At 47.6% G+C, this 22,136-nt stretch overlaps 1 protein-coding gene across 7 annotated transcripts in view; it reads left to right on the plus strand.

The window, feature by feature from the left end:
• Positions 1–22,136, plus strand: part of LOC132349814 (bMERB domain-containing protein 1) — a 199,764-nt gene that overhangs the window by 133,942 nt on the left and 43,686 nt on the right. For 5 of the 7 annotated variants that reach the window (XR_009497751.1, XR_009497750.1, XR_009497749.1 and 2 more), the window contains exons 6-7: positions 7,061–7,134; positions 12,712–12,826. Coding sequence is in view for 4 of the 7 variants with exons in the window: in XM_059898615.1 (XP_059754598.1) it covers positions 7,061–7,134; positions 12,712–12,826 (189 nt within the window). In the remaining 3 variants the exon portion in view is untranslated. Of the gene's footprint in view, positions 1–7,060; positions 7,135–12,711; positions 12,827–14,204; positions 14,288–16,772; positions 17,976–22,136 lie in introns of those variants that run through there. The other 2 variants (XM_059898614.1, XM_059898616.1) reach the window with 2 other exon arrangements.

A 22,136-nucleotide genomic window follows, 5' to 3' on the forward strand; every position in this document is an offset into this window, starting at 1 on the left:
CCCCGTCCAGCAGTAACTTTTAAAGGGTTGCAGAGTTCTTCCTTGTATCATTGGAAAGTAATATACGTAACTGATGCCCTATTGTTGGACAGGACATTCATGGTGTTTCCTTTTCTCTTCTCTCTTCTCCTCTCTTTCCTCCCCCTCCTCTCCTCCCCTCCTCCTTCCCCTCCCCCCTCCTCTTCCTCCTCCTCATCCTCCTCCTTTTCCTTTTTCCCTCTCCCTTCATCTCTCTATCTTACCTGTTTGGAATTTAATCTTTGTCTACATCCTTAATTCTTTGTGGACCACTCAGCCGAGAGCCTCAGGGCTAGGATTAGGGAAACCCAGGACCAGAACCCTTCACAGCTTGCTGAGCCATCCAAGGGGATGACTTGCGTGTCTCAGTCTAAGCAGTCTTCTTGGCAAGAGATTAGGGGAATAAAAGTAGAAAATACATGAAATCACAAAAATTAGTAGGTCCTTAGTGAAGGGAAGGATGTGAAGGACAAATGCCCTAGCAGAAACTGCCAGATCACATTAGCAGGTGCTGCAGGAAATCTGTTGGCTGACCTCATATTCACTGCGCACAGCTTAATCCCCCACTGGTGCCCAGAGGAGAAAGCAGGCTGAGCCCTCAGTCAAAGCGTCAGGTGGTTGAGAGCCCCGTGGACCCACCCCGTGGCCAGGAACCTTAGCCAGCTTGATTCCTGATGTCTCTCAGAAGTGAAAATTGAGGCAGGAAGCCCGCACATAGTAGGCTGTCAATAATCCTCTAGGTTGTCTAGATGATTGATTTATTGGACAACTCAGCAAATCAATGACTCAATGATCAATAGTCCCCTCTCTGGGCATTTACTTCTTCATCCGTATAAGGTGAGAGCTCTTCCATCTCCAAGAACTCGGTTAGTCTCTGATTACTTTCCAAGTTTTTTCCCCAAAGATTAGGATCAGGATGAAATTTTTCTATAAAGGGCCAGCTAGTGAAAATTTTAGACTTTGGGCCATATGGTCTCCGTCGTCATTACTCAACTCAGCCATTGTAGGGTGAAATCAGCCACAGACGGTAGGTAAATGAACGGGCACAGCTGTGTTCCAATAAAACATTTTTTATAGACACTGAACTTCGAATTTCATATAATTTTCATGTGTCCAGTAATGTTCTTCTTCTTTTGATTTTTTTCCCAACCATTTAAAAATGTGAAAACCATTCTTACCTCATGGATTCCAACAGAGCAGGCAGGGAGTCAGGTTTGGCCCATGGGCCATAGTTTGTTGACCCCACTGGAGATTCAAGTGCAAACACAACTTCCAGGAAGTCCCTTGAGCACCTTAAACAGGAAGTTCAGAGTGAGGATGCTCTTTCTCCTTGCTGTGTACATACTGGTCACCATGTCTGCCAAACTGGCTTTCATAGACATATAGCCCTGCCATGCTCTCACTCTAGAACCTAAGATGGCTCCCATGTCAAGTCCTTCGTAACCAAGACCTGTATGTCACCAATATTTCAGTGGACTCTTCCCTGTCACATAACACTGATATCACACTCCTTTCTACAGTCAGTGTTTGAGCTGCCCCCTCTGCCTGAGTGCCTGGGAGCCTTCTCTGTGACCATCCAGGCTGTGCCCCTCCCATAAGTGGCACCGAGAAACCTTCCCCCAAACTACTCTGGTCTCTATCTTCCCTGAACTCCAACCACCATATGAGATGGGACTTTGATATTCCTGTTGCAGGAAGGGGGACCCCTTCCAGGGCTCGAGAGAGGGCTCTTGTCTAACACTCGGAAACGAATTGTCCGAGGAGACACACGGGCTGACAAAGCAAGAGACTTTATTGGGAAGGGGCGCCTGAGTGGAGAGCAGCAGGTAAAGGAACCCAGGAGAACTGCTCTGCCACGTGGCTCGCAGCCTCGGGTTTTATGGTGATGGGGTTAATTTCCGGGTTGTCTCTGGCCAGTCATCTTGCTTGGGCCGTAGTTGGTCTGACTCAGGGTCCTTCCTGGTGGCACGCGTCTCTCTCAGCCAAGATGGATTCCAGCACAAAGGACTCTGGGAAGTTGGTCGTCTCCTCCCTCTTCTGGCCCCTCCCAAATTCTCCCGTTAGATTTGGGTGGCAGCACCATGTTCCTTATTGGGACCTCCTGCTGTGAGAAAACTCAGGCAAGCGAGGCCTGGCCAAGGCTGGTGGTATCGGTCAAGAGTTCTCTAACATTCCCACCTGAGAGGTCAGACTGCCTGGGTTCAAGTTCCTATTACTTACTCTGTGGCCTTGAGCAAGTTCCTAACACCATCCAAGGGATGATATGATAATACTCACCTGATAGGGTTGCTGTGAGAGTTAATTGAGGTGATTTTTATAAAATGCTTAGCCCAGAATCTGGCGCCCATAGTATGAAAACATTAATAAATGCCAGCTACTACTATACTTCTGTGTTGTTTGACATTTTTACAGGGAGGCTGTCTTCAATATGTGTATAATTTTTAAAAGACCAAAAGTACCCTTTTAGGTCTAAAACAAAAGCAAAAAATATTGTTGGTAATTTTTTCAGGGAAACTTGTAATTGACATGCAGCATACACACAGAAAAGGGCACAAACCCCAAGAGTTCCACTTGATGAGTTTTTCAGTATTAGTAATTTTTCTGAATCCAAACAGAGATGATCTAGAAAAACCTGGGGGAGAGAAGAGTAATCCATGCTTGAGGGAGGTGACATTCTTTTAGGAACAGTGTCCCCTCCCGGATGAGGGTCTGATTACAGTCAAGGGAGAAGCCAGTTAACACGCAGACCATAAATGTGCCACGGGGAGAAAACAGGCCTTCTGTGACGTGTCATAAAGGTGTCCCTTTCATGGATGTGTCACCTGAGCCCGTGTGGCAGGTATCTCTCTGGTCGCTTGGTCCCCAGCGTGGTGCTGAGAGATGACTGAGCCCAGGGTCTCCCTGGAGATGTCTCAACACTTATTCTCCCCCAGGGACAGCGTTTAAGCTCATTAATCCAAGAACACCAAACAAACGCACACACTCACCATCTCAGTGCCATTAGGTTGGAGGAAATTGAAGTAGCACAGAAAGTGAGATTTCATTCTTTGGTGCACGAATGTTGGCTAAGAGTCTTCAGGAGTGTCTGCCAGCTGGCAGCCTAGCCGCTCACCTCCTTACCCAGGGCAGAAGGGTGGACAGAAGTAGCCTTTCCTTTGCACCTACTATGTTTGTGCTAAGCATAGGGCTGCCTGCTCTACACAGATAAGGTTATTTCATTCTCATACAACCCCAGGACAAAGGAATGGTTCCTTTTCAACAGTGAGAGCACTGAGACCAATGCAAGCAGTGAAAGGACTCACCCAAGTCGTACAGCCAGTCAGCGGTGGAACTGACTTCCGCACTCAGGTCCGGCAGGGTCTAAAGCAAGTTATCACCTCTAAGTGCTAGCAGAACAAGGCTCCCAGGATCCTTGAAACCCCTCATCCTACATCTGAGGAAACAGGTGTGGGTGAGAGGTGAGAGTTGTGAGTTAAGATTTATTGGGGGCAAAATGAGGACTATGGCCCGGGAGACAGCATTTCAGATAGCTCTGAGAAACTGCTCCAAAGAGGTAGCGGGGAAGGTCAGTATATACATGATTTTGGTGAAGGGGGAGTACATGCAGTCAAGCACATATTTTTTGCAGAAGGTTTCTGCTAGTCTCGTGAAAGTTACTGCTAGTCACGAGCAGACGTCACCATGAAGGATTTTAGTGCTTTTCTAGATGTGAGGAGATGCAAGATTGGGCTCATAAAATCATCTCCTGAAAATATCCGACTCTCTGAAGACCTGTTCTGCCAGTTTTTCCCAGAGCACAGAGTGCTTCGTTTCTGATCTCTACCCTGAACTCCTTTCAGGGGGTGTCGAAGGTCAGCAGCTGGAGCGGCTCGTAATTTAATCCTTGTAGAGGTAGATGGCAAGTGCCAATTTGTAGGTGACAGATCCGAGGACCACGAGGCGTGTGGAAGAGGAAGAGAGAGAAAGAGAAGAGATGGAAAGCTGGCGACAAGAGAAAAATCTGAGGAAAACAACAGTGCTATCTACTAGGAATCTTAATGGGGTTCTGACGCATGCCTCTCTGTGAGAGCGTCACAAGAATTTCACCTTGTTTGTTAATGTGGGGTGAATTTGGATGTGCTTGGGAGGACTCAAAACATGCTAAGTGCAGTTTCGAGATGGACAAAGGGTGAAGGCCCCCCAGGGCAAGCCCGCCACACCTGGGTTACATGTAGGAAGAAGACTGGCGTGAAATTCACCCAAACACTCGGAGTGGAACAGTGGCCTCTGGTGCACATGGATCAAGGTTATGTGTAATCTTAGGTTCCTTCTTCGTACTCGTTTGTATTTTCCAAAATTTCTGCGATGATCAGGAATCTGTTCTGCAATCAGATAAGAATTTTATTTTAAAAATTTTATAGAGAGGAATATAATTTTTAAAAGTTGTTTTAAGGTTGAACGTTAGCTCGATTTGTTCAAATACCCTGCTTATCCAGCATCATTTTCTCTTTCTTTTCCCCCCTGCCTCTTTCTAACGGCTAATAATAGCAACAGATACGATTTACTGAGCATTGTACTGTGTATGTCCCAGACACGTGCTCAGTGCCTGACATGCATAATAATCCTAGAAAGCTGTACTATTATAATTCCTATTTCAAAGATGAGGAAAGTTAGACTCAGACAAGAATTTCTGGCACACAGCCCCTTTGAACTAGAGATGTTTGGTGCCAGTACTCTTGCTTCTAACATTACCTGTCATTCTTTTGTTCTTTCATCATCTTTCCTTCTCTCATCTTTCAAAAAGTATCTATCAGGTACCTGTGTCAATTCTGTGGTTATAACCCAAGATTTCTCGACTTCATCATGATTGGCATTTTGAACCAGGTAATTCTCTACTGAGGCGGGCTGCCCTGTGCACTGTAGGATGTTTTGGAACATCCCTGGACTCTACCCACTAGATGCCAGTAGCAATCCCCCCACATACCCAGTGGTAGCAACAAATATGTCTCCAGACGTTGCCAAATGCCCCCAGGGACCAAAATCATCCTCCTTAAGAACCACTGATGGAGCCTCATCTCCACGCTAGATGTGGAAAAGGATTCTGGAGCATCTCCGGTTGAAGGATCGCAGATAGGAACCCAGGGGAACAGCTTGTACCCTTGTGGCAAAGCCCCCAAGCTCATTTGTGGCAGCTGCCACCTGCTAGGACATTCCAGGGCAGGGTTTGACAAGCGCTTGGAGTGCCTGCCTCTGGCAACAGGAGCAGGAGATGCAGGCTGAAGCGAGACATTACTGCCACTCGTCCTGAAAGCTGGGATGCTGGGGGTCACACGGGCAGGGCAGGGGGCCCCAAGCTGGTCTGTGGATGGCACTTCTGAATGGAGATCAGGTTCTTGGTGAAGATGCCAAGGAAGGAGGCAGAAAGATCAGTGGATTCAGACAAATCGATTTCTGGTCCTGGTCCTGCCCCTACTTGCTGTGCAGACTCACTTGAGCCTTTTGAGAATATTCATGCTTTCCTCCATCTCTTCCTGGGACAGAAAGTTGATGTGTCCAAAGTGGTCCACTCCATCCCCTCACCTGCTTCACTCTTTGGAGCATCTGACGTTCTGTTGTATTTGTGTTCACCCTCTGTCTCTCCTGATTAAATTTCAGCTCATGAGGGCAGGGGAGCTGGTGCATCCTTGGAGCCTATGTCATTGGTGAACGTAGTAAATGCTCAATAAAGACATGCAGAATGAAGGCACACACACACCCCATGGGGAAGCTATTTGGAAATATGTCTCAATGGCCATAGACATGTCATACCCTTTGTACTCAGTGGTTCTACTTCTGAAAATCAGTAGCCCCCACCCCAAATAATCCAACACGAAAGAAAAGCCTTAGGTGAATCCATGTTCATCCTAACGCGGCTAAAATAACACGAACAAACAACTCAAAAAGCCCACCTAAGTAATCAAGATAAAGGCATAGGGAATTCCCTGGGAGTCCAGTAGCACTTGGTGCTCTCACTGCCAGGGCCAGGGTTTGATCCCTGGTGAGGGAACTAAGATCCTACAGCCGTGCAGTGTGGCACACACACACAAAAAGGGCATAATTAAAACAGCTCTGATAAATCTACTTGGTGAAATTCCAGGCAGCCATTACAAATGTTGTTTACAGTAAGATGAGTTAATATTGCAACACACACACATGAAATACATAATGCAAAATTGTATATGCAACCCAATTGCTGAGATTATAGGGGTGAGCTTCCTTTCACACTGTTGGTGGGAATGTCATGCATGGTCCCTCTGGAGGACAGTTTGGAAATTCCTATTAAAATGTTCATGTCACTTAACCCTCCAGTTGCATTTCTGGGAATTGACTTAGCTAGGAATTCCTTTATTTCTAGGAATCTATCCTAGAATATATCTGGAAATAAGTCTAATACCTATGAATGGGAGGAATGGTTAAATAAATCGCTGTAGATCGATATAATAGAATACTATATAGTCATTAAAAATGAGATGTGCATATCCTGACATGGAAAGATGCCCAAGACATATCATTAAGTTAAAAAAAGCAAATTGCAAAACGTTTTTTGTGCATGAATGATGGTGTCATCTTTGGTAGTATAAGCATAAACATTTTTTTCAATCTGGAGGAACAGATAACAAACCAATGACAATGGTTTTCTCTAAAGGATAGAGGGAGATTTTCTGTCTATGTGGTGAATTTCTGTAATGTTTAAAAGCTTTTCACATAGCTGAAAAAGGAAAACACTGAACCCACAGCATGAAGTCTCTCACGTATGCCAACAAAAGCCAGGCATGGGAAGACTGGAAGGAACTCTATCAAGGTGTTATTAACTGTGATTGATCATTTCTAAGTCATGGGATAAAGGGCAGTTTGTTTTGTTGTTTTTTTTTACTTTTGGTGTAAAACTTCTAAAGAGCATGTGTGGGCTTTACAGAGGACAAAACTTCCCCATTAGCCCTCTTTGTTGAAACCAGGGTGGTGCTCAGGGTGTAGAACGTTCTGTTGATGTAACCGGCTGTTGTGCGCTGTCCTCTTTCCCCAGGATGGATGACATCCAGCTCTGCAACGACATCATGGACTTGAAGCAGGAGCTGCAGAACTTGGTCGCCATCCCAGGTAACCATGGGGGACCCCCACCTCATGAACCAGCTGCTCGGAGCCCCCGTCTGGAAGGCCCTAATGCAGCCTCATTCTTGCAACGCAGTGCTTGCTCCCTGATCATGTGGTTCAAACTCTGCATCGGGCAGACCCGGGTTCAAGTCCTAATTCTGACCACCTCCTCGACCTTGGGCAAGTCACATTATCTCTCTGAGACTCAACTTCTCTTCCTCTGAAAATGGGGTAGGAATAGTAATAGTACCTAACTCGTTGGGTATAAATCTCACTGCGAAAAATGAAACAACACAAGCCACGTACTTAGCTTGATAGCTGGTCCAAAGAGTCCAGTAAATATTAGCAATGATTACTCTTATTATCCTGTTTGGGAACAGGTAGAGTATGATGGTTACGAGCTCTGACTTTGGAGTCAAACCTAGATCTGTCACTTATTAATGATGTGACCTTGGGCAAGTTACTTCACTATAACTCGGTTTCTTCGTCTGTAAACTGGGACAATCATGCTATCTACCTCAAAGGATTGTTGTGAGACTGACCGAGGGGTGACACGTGTAAAGTACTTAACACAGTTCCCATCGTATAGTGAGTGCGTAATAAATAAGTGCCATTATTATTATTACTATTATTATTATTATTATCATTAACTGAACACATTTCTACTCAGTGGTCAGGACTCAGTGCTTTCACTGCCATGGCCCAAGGTTCAATCCCTGGTCAGGGAACTAAGATCCCGCAAGCCCTGCAGTGTGGCCAGAAAAAAATAGAATGAGGAGGGGGGGAAATAGCCAAGTCCAGACACTACCCACTAGAAACTTCCATTTGATTAGCGTGGGGCTCTGGCGTTGGTCATGTTTACAAGCTTCTCACATGGTTGTGATGGGCAGTCAGGGCTGAGAGCCACTGGGCCAAGTGTCTCATTTTATACTCCTCCGAGGGATCATTTAGTTGAAAGATACAAAAACCCATCGAAGCTTATGTAAACACAAAATGGGCAGTTACTGAAGGACTGCGGAGACTCCTGGAGCCTGCGGGCATTATCGTATTAGTTTGCTAGGGCTGCCCTGACAAATTCCCACAAACTTAGTGTCTTAAAACAACAGAACTTTATTCTTTGAGAGAAGACAGAAGTCCGAAATCAAAGTGTCAGCAGGACCATGCTCCCTCCAAAGGCTGGAATAGAGAATCCCTCTTTGCCTCTTCCAGCTTCTGGTGGTTCCCATCAGTCCTTGTTCCTTGGCTTGTAGCTGCCTTATTACAGTCTCTGCCTCTGTCTTTGTGTGGCCTTCCTCTCTTTGTGTTTCTCTGTGTGTCATCTCCTCTTCTTATAAGGACACCAGTCATTGGATTAAGGGCTGACCCAATGAGTATGACCTCATCTTAACTAAAACTGCATCCACAAAGACCCTATTCCCAAATAGCGTATTTCCAAATGAAATTAGGGGTGGCAAGGGCATACTATTTATTCTCAAACAGGCAGGAAGTTCAGCCCAACTCACAAGAGTTGAGAACCAAAAACAGGAAAGCAGGAAAGCTGTGGAATGTTCTTTGGCCCTTGCTCTCTCTTTCTCTCTCCCTCTCTCTCTCTCTCTCTGTCTCTCACTCTTACTCTCCATTTTGGAGCATGTTCCATTTTCTTCCTCTATAGCACATGAGCCAAGCAAGGCCACTTTGTTACCAAACCCAACCTGGGTCTGCTTGCCCGCAGGCTGTAAAGCCAATGTGCTGACACCGGGTCGTGGTGAAGGAAAGTGCAGCGTTTATAGCAGGGCCAAACAAGGAGTCCAGGACAGCTAGTGCTCAAAGCGCCTGAACTCCTCCATGGGCTTCAGCAAAGCATTTTAAAGGCCAGGTGAGGGAGGGGCACCCAGGGTATGTGATCAGCTCATGCACAATTCTCCGATTGGTGGATGGTGAGGCAACAGGGCGGTGTCACACAGGGAGGAGGGGGCGGTTAGCATTATGAATCCTCAGGCTCCAGGAGGCCTGGGGGCTATGTGCTCGCAGTCATCAAGTAGTTAACATCTTCCATTTGGTGGGGGTTTTAGCATCTGTAAAACAACTCAGGAAATGTGCATCAGATACTGTTATCTAGGGACTTCAGAGAAGAGCTACAGCAGAGGATATGGGGGAGGGGTCTGTCCCAGGAAGGCCCCACAGGATGCAGCTCGGTTACAACCTCATCTCCCTTCCATGATTTTCCCACACAAGAGCCCAACTCTCGGGCCTCTGTGTCCCAATTTTCAACTTCCCAGGGGACTATGATGGGCCCGACATGGACTGACGTCTCCCTCTTGAGAGGAAGGATTCCCAGAGCCCACTGGTGGCTCAGCAGGACACTTGGGTGCCACTGAGACAAAGGAGACACGAGTGTGTGGCCACCAGGCCAGCCAAGGCCTCCTCAGGCCACAGGGGCTCCACTGGGGGCCGTGGCAGCCTCTAGAGCATGGGTAGGAAATGGGTGGGAAATGGGTGGGAAATGGCTGGGGGTGGGAGTCTTTGGTTGACATAGTGTCTGGGCTGCATGACTGACCAGGACTGGGAGTAGGGTAGGAGAACAAGGCGCTCAGCTGGAACATGAAAAATTCAGTAATCATATTTTCATGCAATATTTAAAATACCAAAATTCATGCAAAGAAAAAAATACCAAAAGTTTAAATAAAGATGAGATCAGTACTGACACTCAATGGGCGGAAGCCAGGAACGCTAACCCTGCATGGAGGGGACAGCCCCCCTGAAGGACAAGTTCTGCTTGAAATGCCATCAACTGTCCCGCTGGGAAGCACACAAGGTCATAGGGCCACTTAGCAACAGAGCCCAGGTCCTCAACGGCAGCTCCATTGATTCTGCCGGGAGACTGCATCTTTCCAATCACTTCTGTGCAGAAATTCAGGTATTAAAGTTCCCTTTCCTCTCCTGCCTGCCCTGCTCACCTCTCCCCACCTCCTCCTCTGACTCCTTGTTAAGAGCCTTTCTGTGCATTCCTTGGGCCAGTGCCAGGTTTCTAGATGGATTTAGCTGAGTTTAGGGGGGAAAAAAATAATGCTCCCAGCAATTTATCAATAAAAATATTGAGTAAAGAGAACATCAAATGGCCAAGAAAATCATGTTTCTCCAGCCGGGGTCAGAAAATAATTTACCAGACTGTGATGAGAGAGAACACCTGGAGCCCTCCCCGCCTTCAGGGCTTCTCAAGAACAAGCCAAGATGCCTCACCTCACCTCCACTGCCACCACCGCCCCCTCAGGGCTGGGGATGCTTAGACCTGGCTGTAGAGGCCATGATACCCTCCCCTTGGACATAAAAATAGTGTCTCCCTCATAGGGTTGTTGGAAAGAATTAATAGTGGTTCTCAAGCAGCGGTGAGTTGGGCCTCCCAGGAGACATGGGCCGTGTCTGGAGACAGGCTTGGTTGTCACAACTAGGAGAGGGGGCTGCTACCAGCATCTAGTGGGTAGAGGCCAGGGATGATACCCAATATCCTACAGTGCACAGGACAGTCCCCATGACAGAGAATGATCTAGTCTCAAATGTCAATAGCACCAAGGCTGAGAAACCAGATTAAATGTAAAGCTCGCGGTAATACAGATACAATGATAATTGCTACAATTTATTAAGCACTTACATTTTGCACACTTATGCTATGAGACTTGCTTTTCCTTCATTAAATAAGTGTTTATTTCTTTTGTACCTCGTTTGGTAAATATTTAACCTAGAGGGCACTTAATCATTAAAACAACAGTGACGATGTAAAATAATAGCCTATAATAGTAGCAGCTGACTGTTCATGAACCCTTACTATCCACCAGGCTGTGAGCCTAGTGTTTTACTTGATTTCTCTCTCTTAAAACTTGCAACAACTTTATGATTATCTGTGTTGAGAAACTGGATGCTCAGAGAGGTTGAGGAATGTGCCCAGAGTCACACAGCTAGGAAGGGGAGGAGCTGGGGCATTAAGCCAGGACTGTCTGATTCTATGGCAAGGGCTCACAGTTGTGATAGGGTCTACAGGCCAGGGAAACCAGTTAGGAGGCCATGGCATGGTCCAGGGAGAGCTGATGGTGGCCTGGGCTAAGGAAATGTGCTGGAGGAGATAGATGAGAAGCAAGTTGGAGGGTCACATCGGCAAGCACGTGAAGATGCGAGGAATCAGGTGTGTGATGCCAGCAGGGGATAAAGTTGGCAAGTAGGTGGGTGATGGTGGCAAAAAAAAAGTGTGTCCCTAGATAGGTGGGTGGTGCCTGGAAGCAGGTGAGTGATGCTTGCAGGCAGGTATGTGATACCTGCAGGTAAGTGGGTGATGCCTACAGGTAGGTGGGTGGGGCCTGCAGGTAGGTAGGCGGGGCTTAAGGTAGGTAGGTAGTACCTGGAGACAGGTGGGTGGTACCTGGAGGTAGGTGAGAGATGCTGGCAGAAAGGGTATGTTACAGGCGAAAGCAGGTGAACAGCATTGGCTGGTGGCGTGGAGACTTAGGTCAGTAACTGGTTTGTAAGCTAGCACAGACCCCTTTGAGTAGGTGGCTTCTCCCGTGAGTTGCTGGGAAGGGCTGCATGAGCAGAGAGCTGCAGCTGAGTATCTGGGGAGGCTGGGGGATGCCTGAACTGGCAAGAGATAGAAAACGGGGATGAATAACTTGGAGAGGGAGGTTTATGAGTTCCTGGGGGCCCTGCCAGTTGCTGTGTGACTCTGGCTTAGATCTGGGGCCTGGCGGAGGACAGGGGAATATTGGAGGGCTGTCGCTGGTAACTTGGAGAGGACAGTGACATCACTCCCCAGGTCCAAGGGCGCTGTGGTTAACTGGCCTGCAGAGGGCAGGGAGGCTCTGTGGTAGTGACGAGTGATTTGCAGAATCAGATTTCGGGACCCACCTCGAGAGGAATGATGCTACCATCGTCAGCGCAGCGATGAGCAGGAATCCAGGGGCCGCTAGCAATTCCACTCCACTTCCTCACTCCCCTTCTGATTAATGAAAGAAACCGATTTTCTCTCTAACCCAAATATTATATTCTCCTTGCCTCTGGTTCTGCCCCCAGATCTAGAGGAAATGGTCAGTGCCAGTTCCAGCAGGCAGATGGACAAGCTGCCCCATGATTTTGATCTTCTGAAAAAGTTTCTGCCCTCCTAGTTTTCTCAGTCCTCGTGTCCAGCCCTCGTTCTTTTGTTCCCTCTATGGCGCTCTAGCCCTTGGTATTTGGAACAGGATGGGAAAGCATGGGTGCTTTCCTTCTGACAGATTGGTTGAGCCTCGCTATAGAGTAATTCCCTCCTGCACCCGGCCTGTACCCTCCTCCCCTCTGCCTTCTGCCCGACCCCCTGGCAGCAGCAGCAGCATTTACCGAGCACACACCATGGGCCAGCTCTACGCGAAGTCATTTACTAACATCACCACAGTCTCGCATTCAAGCCTCACTGTGTATTTTACAGAGGAGGAAACAGAAGCTTGAAGAGGTCAAGTTGCTTCTCCAAGTTCATCCAGCAAGTTAAATGGTAGAGCCAGGATTCCAACCCTGGCCCCTCGGACTCAAGTGCTTTCAACAGCTACACTCAAACTGTCTTTGCTAATGTTTTATTCTTCCCAGAAAAAGAAAAAACCAAGTTGCAGAAGCAGAGAGAGGACGAGCTAATCCAGAAGATCCACAAACTGGTGCAGAAGAGGGACTTCCTGGTGGACGATGCAGAGGTTGAGCGGCTAAGGTAAGTGGGCGGTATGACCCCTGAGCACAGGACTGGGGCTGTTAGAGCACAACTCAGTTTCCTTCTAAAACCCATCACCTGCTCCCAGGACTCACAGCTTTGCAACAGGCATGGCCTGGGCAAACGCTCCCCAAACACTGGATCCAAATGAATCCTGGCCCTCTGGCCTGAGGACCCACTTCACAATCAAGAGAAACTCAAATCCAGCTCCAAAATGTTGTGCAAAGGCCCGTGGATCTTAAGTGAATGTTATTTGAGGAGGTAACTAGGGAGGAATTACATCACATAACACACGGCAGAGCTTCCTGCACATTCTTTTCACTGAGCTTTCTCCCAGCTCATCAAGTCAACTTTTCCAGAAACTTCCATTGGTTTCTACAGAAACTCTGCCCCTGGTACTGACTTGCTTCCTTGCCTGCCCACTTCCCAGCTTTGTTCTTTCCCTTCCCCTCTCCTGGATGGCTCTGATGCCCCTTCCTAGCCTTCAGGGTCTCCTATTTGCAGATGCACTTACCACCTGGATCTGGACGACCATGGGCCCTGGAGCCATGGTGCACCTGGAGGCTCCCCAGGGGGCCAGGGCACGGGAAAGATGTGAATGTTGATTCTTGAATGTTTTTGTGCTGGAGCAAGGCCTTTGGAGTCGTCCACAGGGGAGAGGCTCAGAGGGCCTCTTCCAAACCAGAGGGCAACTTCCTTTTAATTCTCTGTGTCCTCCTGAGTCCTCCGAGGCCCCTAGGATGCACCTTGCCCAACTCAACCAGGCTTGGACTGTTGACTTTGCTCCTGGTGACCCTTGGAAGAGCTGAGGTGACTTGCCCTCTGAGACCTGCCACGTACCTTTGTCTAGGGTAACTTAAAAGTGCAGGGTCAGGAGAGGGGCTGCCCAACTCACTAAAACTCCAGCAGGGAGGCTGGGTCCTGTAACATCCCTGCCTCTGCCCTGGGGTCTCACACTAGCGGGAGTAGCCATTTACTACATCACTGATATGTGTCTCTGCTTCAGAGTAGATTCATCAAACAAAACACACACACACTATACACACACATAACAACATATGCACACCACCCACATATAACACACAATACACATGTACCATCCACACATAACACACAGCAACACGCATGCACCATCCACACATAACACACAGCAACACGCATGCACCATCCACACATAACACACAGCAACACGCATGCACCACCCACACATAACACACAGCAACATACATGCACCACCACACATAACACACAGCAATACACATGCACCATCCACAAAGTCTGATACGTGATCCCACACTCTTGCCTCATTTCATCAGTTCCTTGATGCTCTCCTAGCTTACTGTACTTTCTTCTTGTCTTTACACATCTGTCTACACAGGGAGCAAGAAGAAGACAAGGAAATGGCCGATTTTCTGAGAATCAAGTTAAAACCTCTAGACAAAGTAACCAAATCTCCAGCCAGTGAGTGCATACGTTATTCCTTCTCCTCCCCCCATCCAGGAGAAAAGGAAATTTAAAAGAGATCTTGAAACTGAGGGGGGGCACAACAAAATGATTTCTACAGATCAAACTTGAGCCCAAGATGGCAGCAGGCAGGGCCAGCTTCATGGGTGAGAAACCTGTGCAGTTTCCCAGGGCCTCACGCCTAGAAGGGCACTATGCTTGCTTTAGTGCCCTGCTATTGCTGTCTTGGAATTCTTAAGACTTTTCGAACAGGGGGCCCTGCATTTTCATTTTGCACTGGGTTCTGCAAACTATGCAGCTAGTTCTGGCAGCAGCTGTCACTCTCTAATCATATGGTTTGGTGCACTTCATTGAAGGAGTTGGGTGGCCACTGAGGCAAGAAGGTGAGGACTGAGGGCCATGGAGCTTTGGCCTCCATTGGAGTTGGAGTCACTGGAGGAATGGAACCAGAAGTTTACTTCTCAGAATATTAGCCTCACAAGATACTCAGAGCAAAAAGGGTTCTGTGTGAAATAAGTTTAGGAGATGCTGTGTATTTGACCCTGTCTTTGTAGGCTTCCAATATCCATTAGCATATTAAAGTGATAATGGGTCCTGCTGTCTAGGAACTGCCTTCTCTTTGTTGGCCCAATGAGACCACACTTTGAGTTATAAGAAATGGATGCCCAATTCAAACTGGCCCTAGCAAAAAAGAAGATTTGCTGGAAAAAGAGCAGTGGGAACCAGGGCTTCAGGGACTGGACACTGTTAGAACCCTTGCTTTCCTTCCATTTATCATCTTGGCACCTCTTTGCATGTTAGCTTCATTTTCTCCTACTACACAGGCCTTCTCCCTGGGGCCAGAACTCTAGAACCATAACTTAGTAGCAGCAAGGCAACACCAGTGATTCTCTCCTGGTATCTAAATATATAAGATTCTGATTGGCCTTTCTTGGATCATGTTCCCACCTCCTAGGCCCATCACTCTCACCAAGAGGCTCAGAAGTTGTGATTGGCTAGATCTGTGTCACATGCCCACTCCTGTAGCCACAGAGACATGAGCTGTTATCAGAAGAAAAGGGACAGAAAATCTTGCTAGGAAGACACAACCCAAAAGCTGCCACTATCAACTGAAGCAGCAAACCCAGTTTTCCCTGACTATCCATTAACATCCCATGAGAACACTGTAGTACAGTTTGAAGGAATAAAGAAATAGAAGGGTCCTGGTCCCTTCTGCAGGCCCTTAAAATCATAAGCCACATGGTCCCTGCCTAAATCCAGCATCCTCAATGGACTGTCTCTTCCATGAAAGGCAAACTAGAAAAACTCCACCAAACACTGTGGAGAAGGAGCAAGGAAACCTGCCTTCTATGTAAGATTATGGATAGAAAAAAGAATCCTGGCAAGAAATCAAAACACCAAGCCTGCACCACATGCAAGAGGCCCAGTGTGGGGTCCAAATATACACCACCCATCTGGTGCTGGAATCCCAAGTTGAAACATTAGAATTAATCCAAAACCAGTGAAGTCTCTGGGACCCCAGCAAAGCAAGTGCAAAATTCCTTAGCAGAGTCTCTTCAGCTCTCATAATACACAGCCCACAGATTAAAAACAACCCCCATGAAGATGATCTCTCAATAAAAATTTAAAACCAATGAAGAATTGAACCACCATGAGAGGAGTCAGTAGATGAAACAAAGAGGATGTCTGTCCTCCCATGAACCAGAACTAACAGACTATCTAAAGTATATTTAAAATGATTAAAGAGATATGAGAAGGAATAATACCCAAAATGAAATAGCAAGATGCTATGAAAAAAGAATAGGTAGATTAGCAAACAATTAGCCTTCTAAAAAAATTATTGTCACTGAAGTGAAAACTCAGTGGGTTAAACACAGAGACATAGCTGAAGGGAGGATTCATATAATTGGAAGACAGAGCTGAGGAAATTACCCAGAATGCAGCACCAAGAGACAAAGAGATAGGAAATACGGAAAAGAAGTTATGAAACATGGAGGTTAGAATAATAAGGTCCAACTTACATTTAATAGACATTCCAAAAGGAGAGAGAACAGAGAATGACAGGTGAGGGTATCTGAAGAGATAATGTGTATTTTCCAGAATTGAAAGATATGGGGCCTCAGATTAAAGTGACTTAAACAAAATTTCTGTCATCCACTCACCAAATACTTCTTGAATGCCAGACTCTGTGCTGGGGTTGGCAGATACAATGGTGAGGAGAACAGAATAGGAGAAGGGCTAAAAGCTATATAGTTGGAAGCCAAGGACTGAAAGCCAGTGGGCCTACAGGGAGGTGGGAACAGTCACCAGGACCATATAAAATGCATGCCAGCTCTCCACACCACCTGATCTGTGACATTGAAGCAAGGCCTGGCCAGGGTTGGGATGGAACTGGGGCTGCAGATGATCAGGGCTCTCCTCACCTCACCTCTCTCTCTCTCCTGTTTCCCCTCTCTGCCTCTGCTCTCCTACCTTGCTGCAGGCTCCCGAGCAGAAAAGAAAGCCGAGCCCCCACCTAGCAAGCCCACGGTAGCCAAGACGGGGCTGGCGCTCATCAAGGATTGCTGCGGGGCCACCCAGTGCAATATCATGTAGCCCCCACATGGGGTGCCCCCGGGGTCACGGGGACCCCCCTCCCACCCTCTTGTCTTCATAGCCCCCATTTCACCGGGGCCCAAGAGCTCTCCAAGGCGGAAGGGATTGAAGGCAAGCCCATGACTGCCGCCAGGGGCCGTGGGTGCGGCGGGCGGGCCCGGCCGCCCTGTACAGAGTGTAGCAATAGGGAGTCCCTCACCGTCGCATGGCCCTCCCCAGAGCATGCCGAACCCAGGAGTCTGTCTCACTGTTTATCCAACCACCAGGAAAGGTCCTCCCTCGAAAAAGTATATCTCCATTTCTATCTAGCTGTATCTAACCCACCATGTGAATGAACTGGGAGGGGGCATGATCCCCAGGTGTGTATAGTCGTGACTTTTCAACAGTCTAGCACCATGTTGGACACATCCCCCATCCACCCTCCTAGTTCTGCTGTCAGCCTGCCCCAAACGGCTCCACCCCCGATCTGTCCTCTCCCAGGGGCTGTGCCCTGGAGGGCTCCACACAGCCCACGTGTCTGGAGACACAGAGGGCCCATCTGTAAAGACTGAGCTTGTGTGTGGTGTCGTGGTCACATCTCCCGCTTCCTCCCCTCCTGTGTCTGGGCACGGCTTGTATCAGGAGTGTGTCCGTTCGCTCTTGGCTCTTCCTTCCCTTGCAACGTCTGTCCCAGGTGTGTGGAGCAGAGTGGGGATGGGGCCCCGGCTGGAGCACACCTAGTACTTGGGAGAGGTAGCAGAGAGCTGGGAGCTCCAACTCGAGGCAAGGGCAGATGAGAAGGGACCCAGAGCAGATGCTGACCCAGGCACTCTCCACCCCCGGGGGCCACCGGATGGACGGAGTGCCAGCAGGACGCCACTCACCAGCCTAACACACAGACCTCCGCAAACAACAATGGCAGGCAGGAGAGGCGGCCTGACCCAACCGTGTCCCATCATTCGGTGGTGTATTTTAACCAGCCTAACAATTCCACCTGTGTAACTTGATGTACATTTGCTACAGCCAGCCCGGCACAGCCCATGTGACCTCTCTGTACGTGTGTGTGTGTGTGTCGTGACCGGCCTAAGTAGTTAGCATAACTCAAGATTTGCTGATGTGCAATCATCCATCAGAGAAAATAAAAATGGAAACCATGTACACAGCATTTTTAAAGTTTTTACTTTTTTCTTGACTATAGAAGTAACCCGTGTACATAGTTAATCATTTAAAAAGTACAGAACGTATAAAGAAGTGTTTTTGTTTTTTTAACTCCCATCATTCCTCCAGTCACTCTGACATTTTGGCATATTCCTCTCTGTCTTTTTTTATGAATTTTTTTTCATGATTGGCATCCTATTGTACCGTTCTAGAACAGTTTTCTTTTTCCACTTATCATAGTATCACTATCGTTCTGCCACATCATTAAAAGCTCTTTGTAAACATTAAACACTCTTCATTAATATTTACAATGGCTGCCTAGTAATCCATCTTGTGGATATATCGTAATTTATCTAACCAGTCCCTCAGTGTTGGACAATTAAGCTGTTTCTAGTTTTTCAGTTTCTAGTGTTTCAGTATTATAAGTAATGTCAGGATAAACATCCAGGGGGATAAATCTTCATCTGAATTTCTGATTTTTCCTTAAGACAAACTCTTAGAAGTAAGGTTCTAATTTAAATGGGTCACATTTTAAAAAAATATTTGTGCATCTAAAGTTAACCTGAAGGTCTCTCTAGTCACAGCAGCTTTGGAGTTGACACAAAATACCTCTGAGTTTGATGGCCCCTCCTGGTGGGCAGTGCACCATCAGCCACTCCCGCTCTGTCACTGATGTGCTTCTGCTTCAGTCCAAGCTTCGGCCCACACAACACTTCCTGCCCTTATGAAGCTGAAGAGGCTCCCTCAGGCCACTGCCAGTGCCACCATCTGGCCTCAGAGGGCACCGCCCTAGACCAAGCATGAAGCCAGGCTGCATGAGCTTCCTAGGGCTTCCATAACATATTCCCTCAACCAGCATATACTTTAAACAACAGAAATTGATCCTCTCACAGTTCTGGAGGCTAGAAGTCAGTGTCCTCAGGGCAGTGCTCCCTCTGAAGGCTCTAGGGAAGAATACTTCCTTGCCTCTTCCAGCTCCTGGCGGCCCCTGGCAATCCTTTATTGCTCTAATCTCTACCTCCATCTTCACGTGGTCTCCTCTGTCTGTGTCTCTGGTCCTCTCTTTTTATAAGGACACCAGTCATTGGATTTAGGGCCCACCCTAAATCTGGGATGACAGATCTTGATTCTTATGTAACAACTTCTGCAAAGATCCTGTTTGCAAATAAGGTCACATTCTGAGATGGCAAGTAGACATGAATTTGGGGGCAGGAGTGGTGCCGAAAACTCGGCCTCTAGGCACTGGTGCTGAATCAGATCTCGGAGAGAGAGTTTTAGGTAAAGTAGAAAAGAATAGTTTTATTGCTTTGCCAGGCAAAGGGGGATGCTGTGGGCTCCTGCCCTCAAAAACTGTGTGTCCCAACCCAGGAGAATTTGGTAAGGAGTTTTAGAGCAATGGTTTAGGGTAGGGTTGCTGATAAAATTAGGGTGTGTGCAGGGCCTGCACTCCTTTAATCTGGTCTCAGGTAATCTCTTTTTTTTTTTTTTTTAATATTTATTTATTTATTTTTATTTTATGGCTGTGTTGGGTCTTCGTTTCTGTGCGAGGGCTTTCTCCAGTTGTGGCAAGTGGGGACCACTCTTCATCGCGGTGCGTGGGCCTCTCACCATCGCGGCCTCTCTTGTTGTGGAGCACAGGCTCCAGACGCGCAGGCTCAGTAATTGTGGCTCACGGGCCTAGTTGCTCCGCGGCATGTGGGATGCTTCCCAGACCAGGGCTCGAACCCGTGTCCCCTGCATTGGCAGGCAGATTCTCAACCACTGCGCCACCAGGGAAGCCCCTCAGGTAATCTCTTGATAAGCTTCTCTGGTTCCTTTAATCTGGCCTCAGGTGGTCTTCTCTGGAATAAAGAATGACAACATCTTCCATTTATTGGGGGTTTTAGTTCTGTAAAGAGCTCAAAGATATTTTTATGTGTATCCCTTGAGGCAGAACCAGGACCCTTCTCCAAGGCTGCACTATTGTTTCTTCACTGCTCCTTCCCTGTCTCTGCGTCCCCTCCCTTCCCTGATTAGCAACTGTTCAAATCTGCCCTTTGGAACTCAGGGAAGGTCATGGAGGCTGGGGTCTATTCCCAACAAACAAGAAACAGGAGACAGAAAGGCTTCCATGCCCAGGAGCCCCATGGGGTCCTGCTCGGTTTCAGGGTGACACTATTTAACCCAGCTATGCAGATTCTTCCCACTCTTGCAATAAAAACTCAGGCTGCAAAGGACCCGCCACACTCCCTTCCTGGTGGAAAACGTGTGTCTGGAAGGCCTGACCTCAGACCAATTAGACAGCAGTCACTCACTGCTCCAACAAGCCAAAAAAAATCAAAACCCTCATAAAAATCCTGCCTCTAGTACACCCACTGAGCTCTGGGGAACATCTAACTTATGGCCCTACCATTCCTATTGATTTTTTAAAGCCAAGAACCATTTATTGAGGTTTTCACAGAAGAGCAGAAGAAAGTAATTATTCAAGATGCTCCCAGATCACCAGGGCTGCCTGCAAAGCTGGGAAACCTTGCAGGCCTCGGGGTCCCACACCCCCAGACTTACTCCTTTTGGAAGTTGGTTGGGAGGGGACACCATGATAAGTGGAGAAACATTTATCGAAAGCCTATCGCTGTCCACTGAACATGAACGCACACTTTCTTTTCTGTTCTTCACATCAACCCCACAAGGCAGATCCTATTACTGGTACCCGAAAACTGGGTTTGCCTCTTGGTGGGTGTTGAGCCAACAGACACAACCAAGTCAAAGATCAGGAGAAGGAAGGATTTATTACTACTTGCAGCAAGCAAGGAGAACATCAGGGATCTTTCCCAAAGCAGTGCCTCCCCAACAGCAAAATTGGGGAGGTTTTAAGCTAAAGGTACATGCATATTCATGAAGGGGCTTGAGCAGAGGAGAATTCAGCATAGAATTGGGCCCAAGGTCGACAGAGTCCAAGCCTTAGTTGACTGAAGTCAGGAGGGTCAACCTCATCATTCCATCCTCCACCTGGGTGGGGGCCTTAGTTCCTGCAGAACTCAAGGACTGTATCAGATTGTGATGTACAGCCCTTGAGGAGGCACTAGGACTCCGCTTTATCACTGCTCTATTGTTTGACTGCCTTTTCTCTGTTCCTGTCTTCTTTTGTCCCCTTAAGATCATTGATGACTGGGACCTGTTCAAGGGCAAGAATCGTGGCCAGGCTTAGATCACAAAATGGCTTAGGTCAAAATGGGTTCTCATGTCAAGAAAGCCATGCCTGATTCTCTTTCTCTGGGGACCCCATAGCCCTATCTTCTTACTTTATTACTTCCACTCTGTAGATGAGGAAATGGTCCAAGATGCCATGGGCAGTTAGTGGTGGGATGGCCATTCATTCTCCCCCAACCCCGGCCCCCTCCTGTAGCCTCAATTGTCCTTCCTCTCCCCATCAGTGTTTAAGCAAATCCCTCCCACTAACAAACAACCCTCTATTCCTTCTTCCCTTGAAGCTCCTGAAACTACACACCTGGTCTCAGATTGGGACACGAACCCAATCGCACCTTAGATGGGATTCGAATCCAGCCAAAACTCAGATTGGGACTTGAATCCATGGGCTGGGACTCAAACCCATGGTCTTTTAGGTAGAATCACTCACCTGGTGTCAGGACTTACTGAAGCTCAGGTTCTTTATGTCTCAGCGCAGAAGGAATTCAGCAAGAGGCAAAGTGATAGGCAAGAAGTAGATTTATTCACATAGGATGCCTGTGAGGGATACAAGCAGGTAGTTCTGCCCTGAGAACTAAGTGGGAAAGCTGGTTTATTTAGGGAGATACACACTCCATAGACAGAGTGTGGGCCACCTCAGAAGGCGACAGGCCCCAAAATATGGGGTGGTTAGTTTTCATGGGCTGGGTAATTTCATAGGCTAATAAGTGAGAGGATTATTCCAACGATTTCGGGGGAAGGGGACAGGGTTTTCCAGGAATTGGGCCACCACCCACTTTTTGGCCTTTTATGGTTGGCCTTGGAGCTGTCATGGTGCCTGTGGGTGTGTCATTTATCATACGCTGATTACATTAGCGTACAATGAGGCTCAAGGTCCACTGGAAGTCAAATCTTCTGCCATTGTGGGCCTAATTGGTTCTAACCAGTT

The sequence above is a fragment of the Balaenoptera ricei genome, chromosome 15 (genome assembly GCF_028023285.1).
Source record: "Balaenoptera ricei isolate mBalRic1 chromosome 15, mBalRic1.hap2, whole genome shotgun sequence".
Lineage (NCBI taxonomy): Eukaryota > Metazoa > Chordata > Mammalia > Artiodactyla > Balaenopteridae > Balaenoptera > Balaenoptera ricei.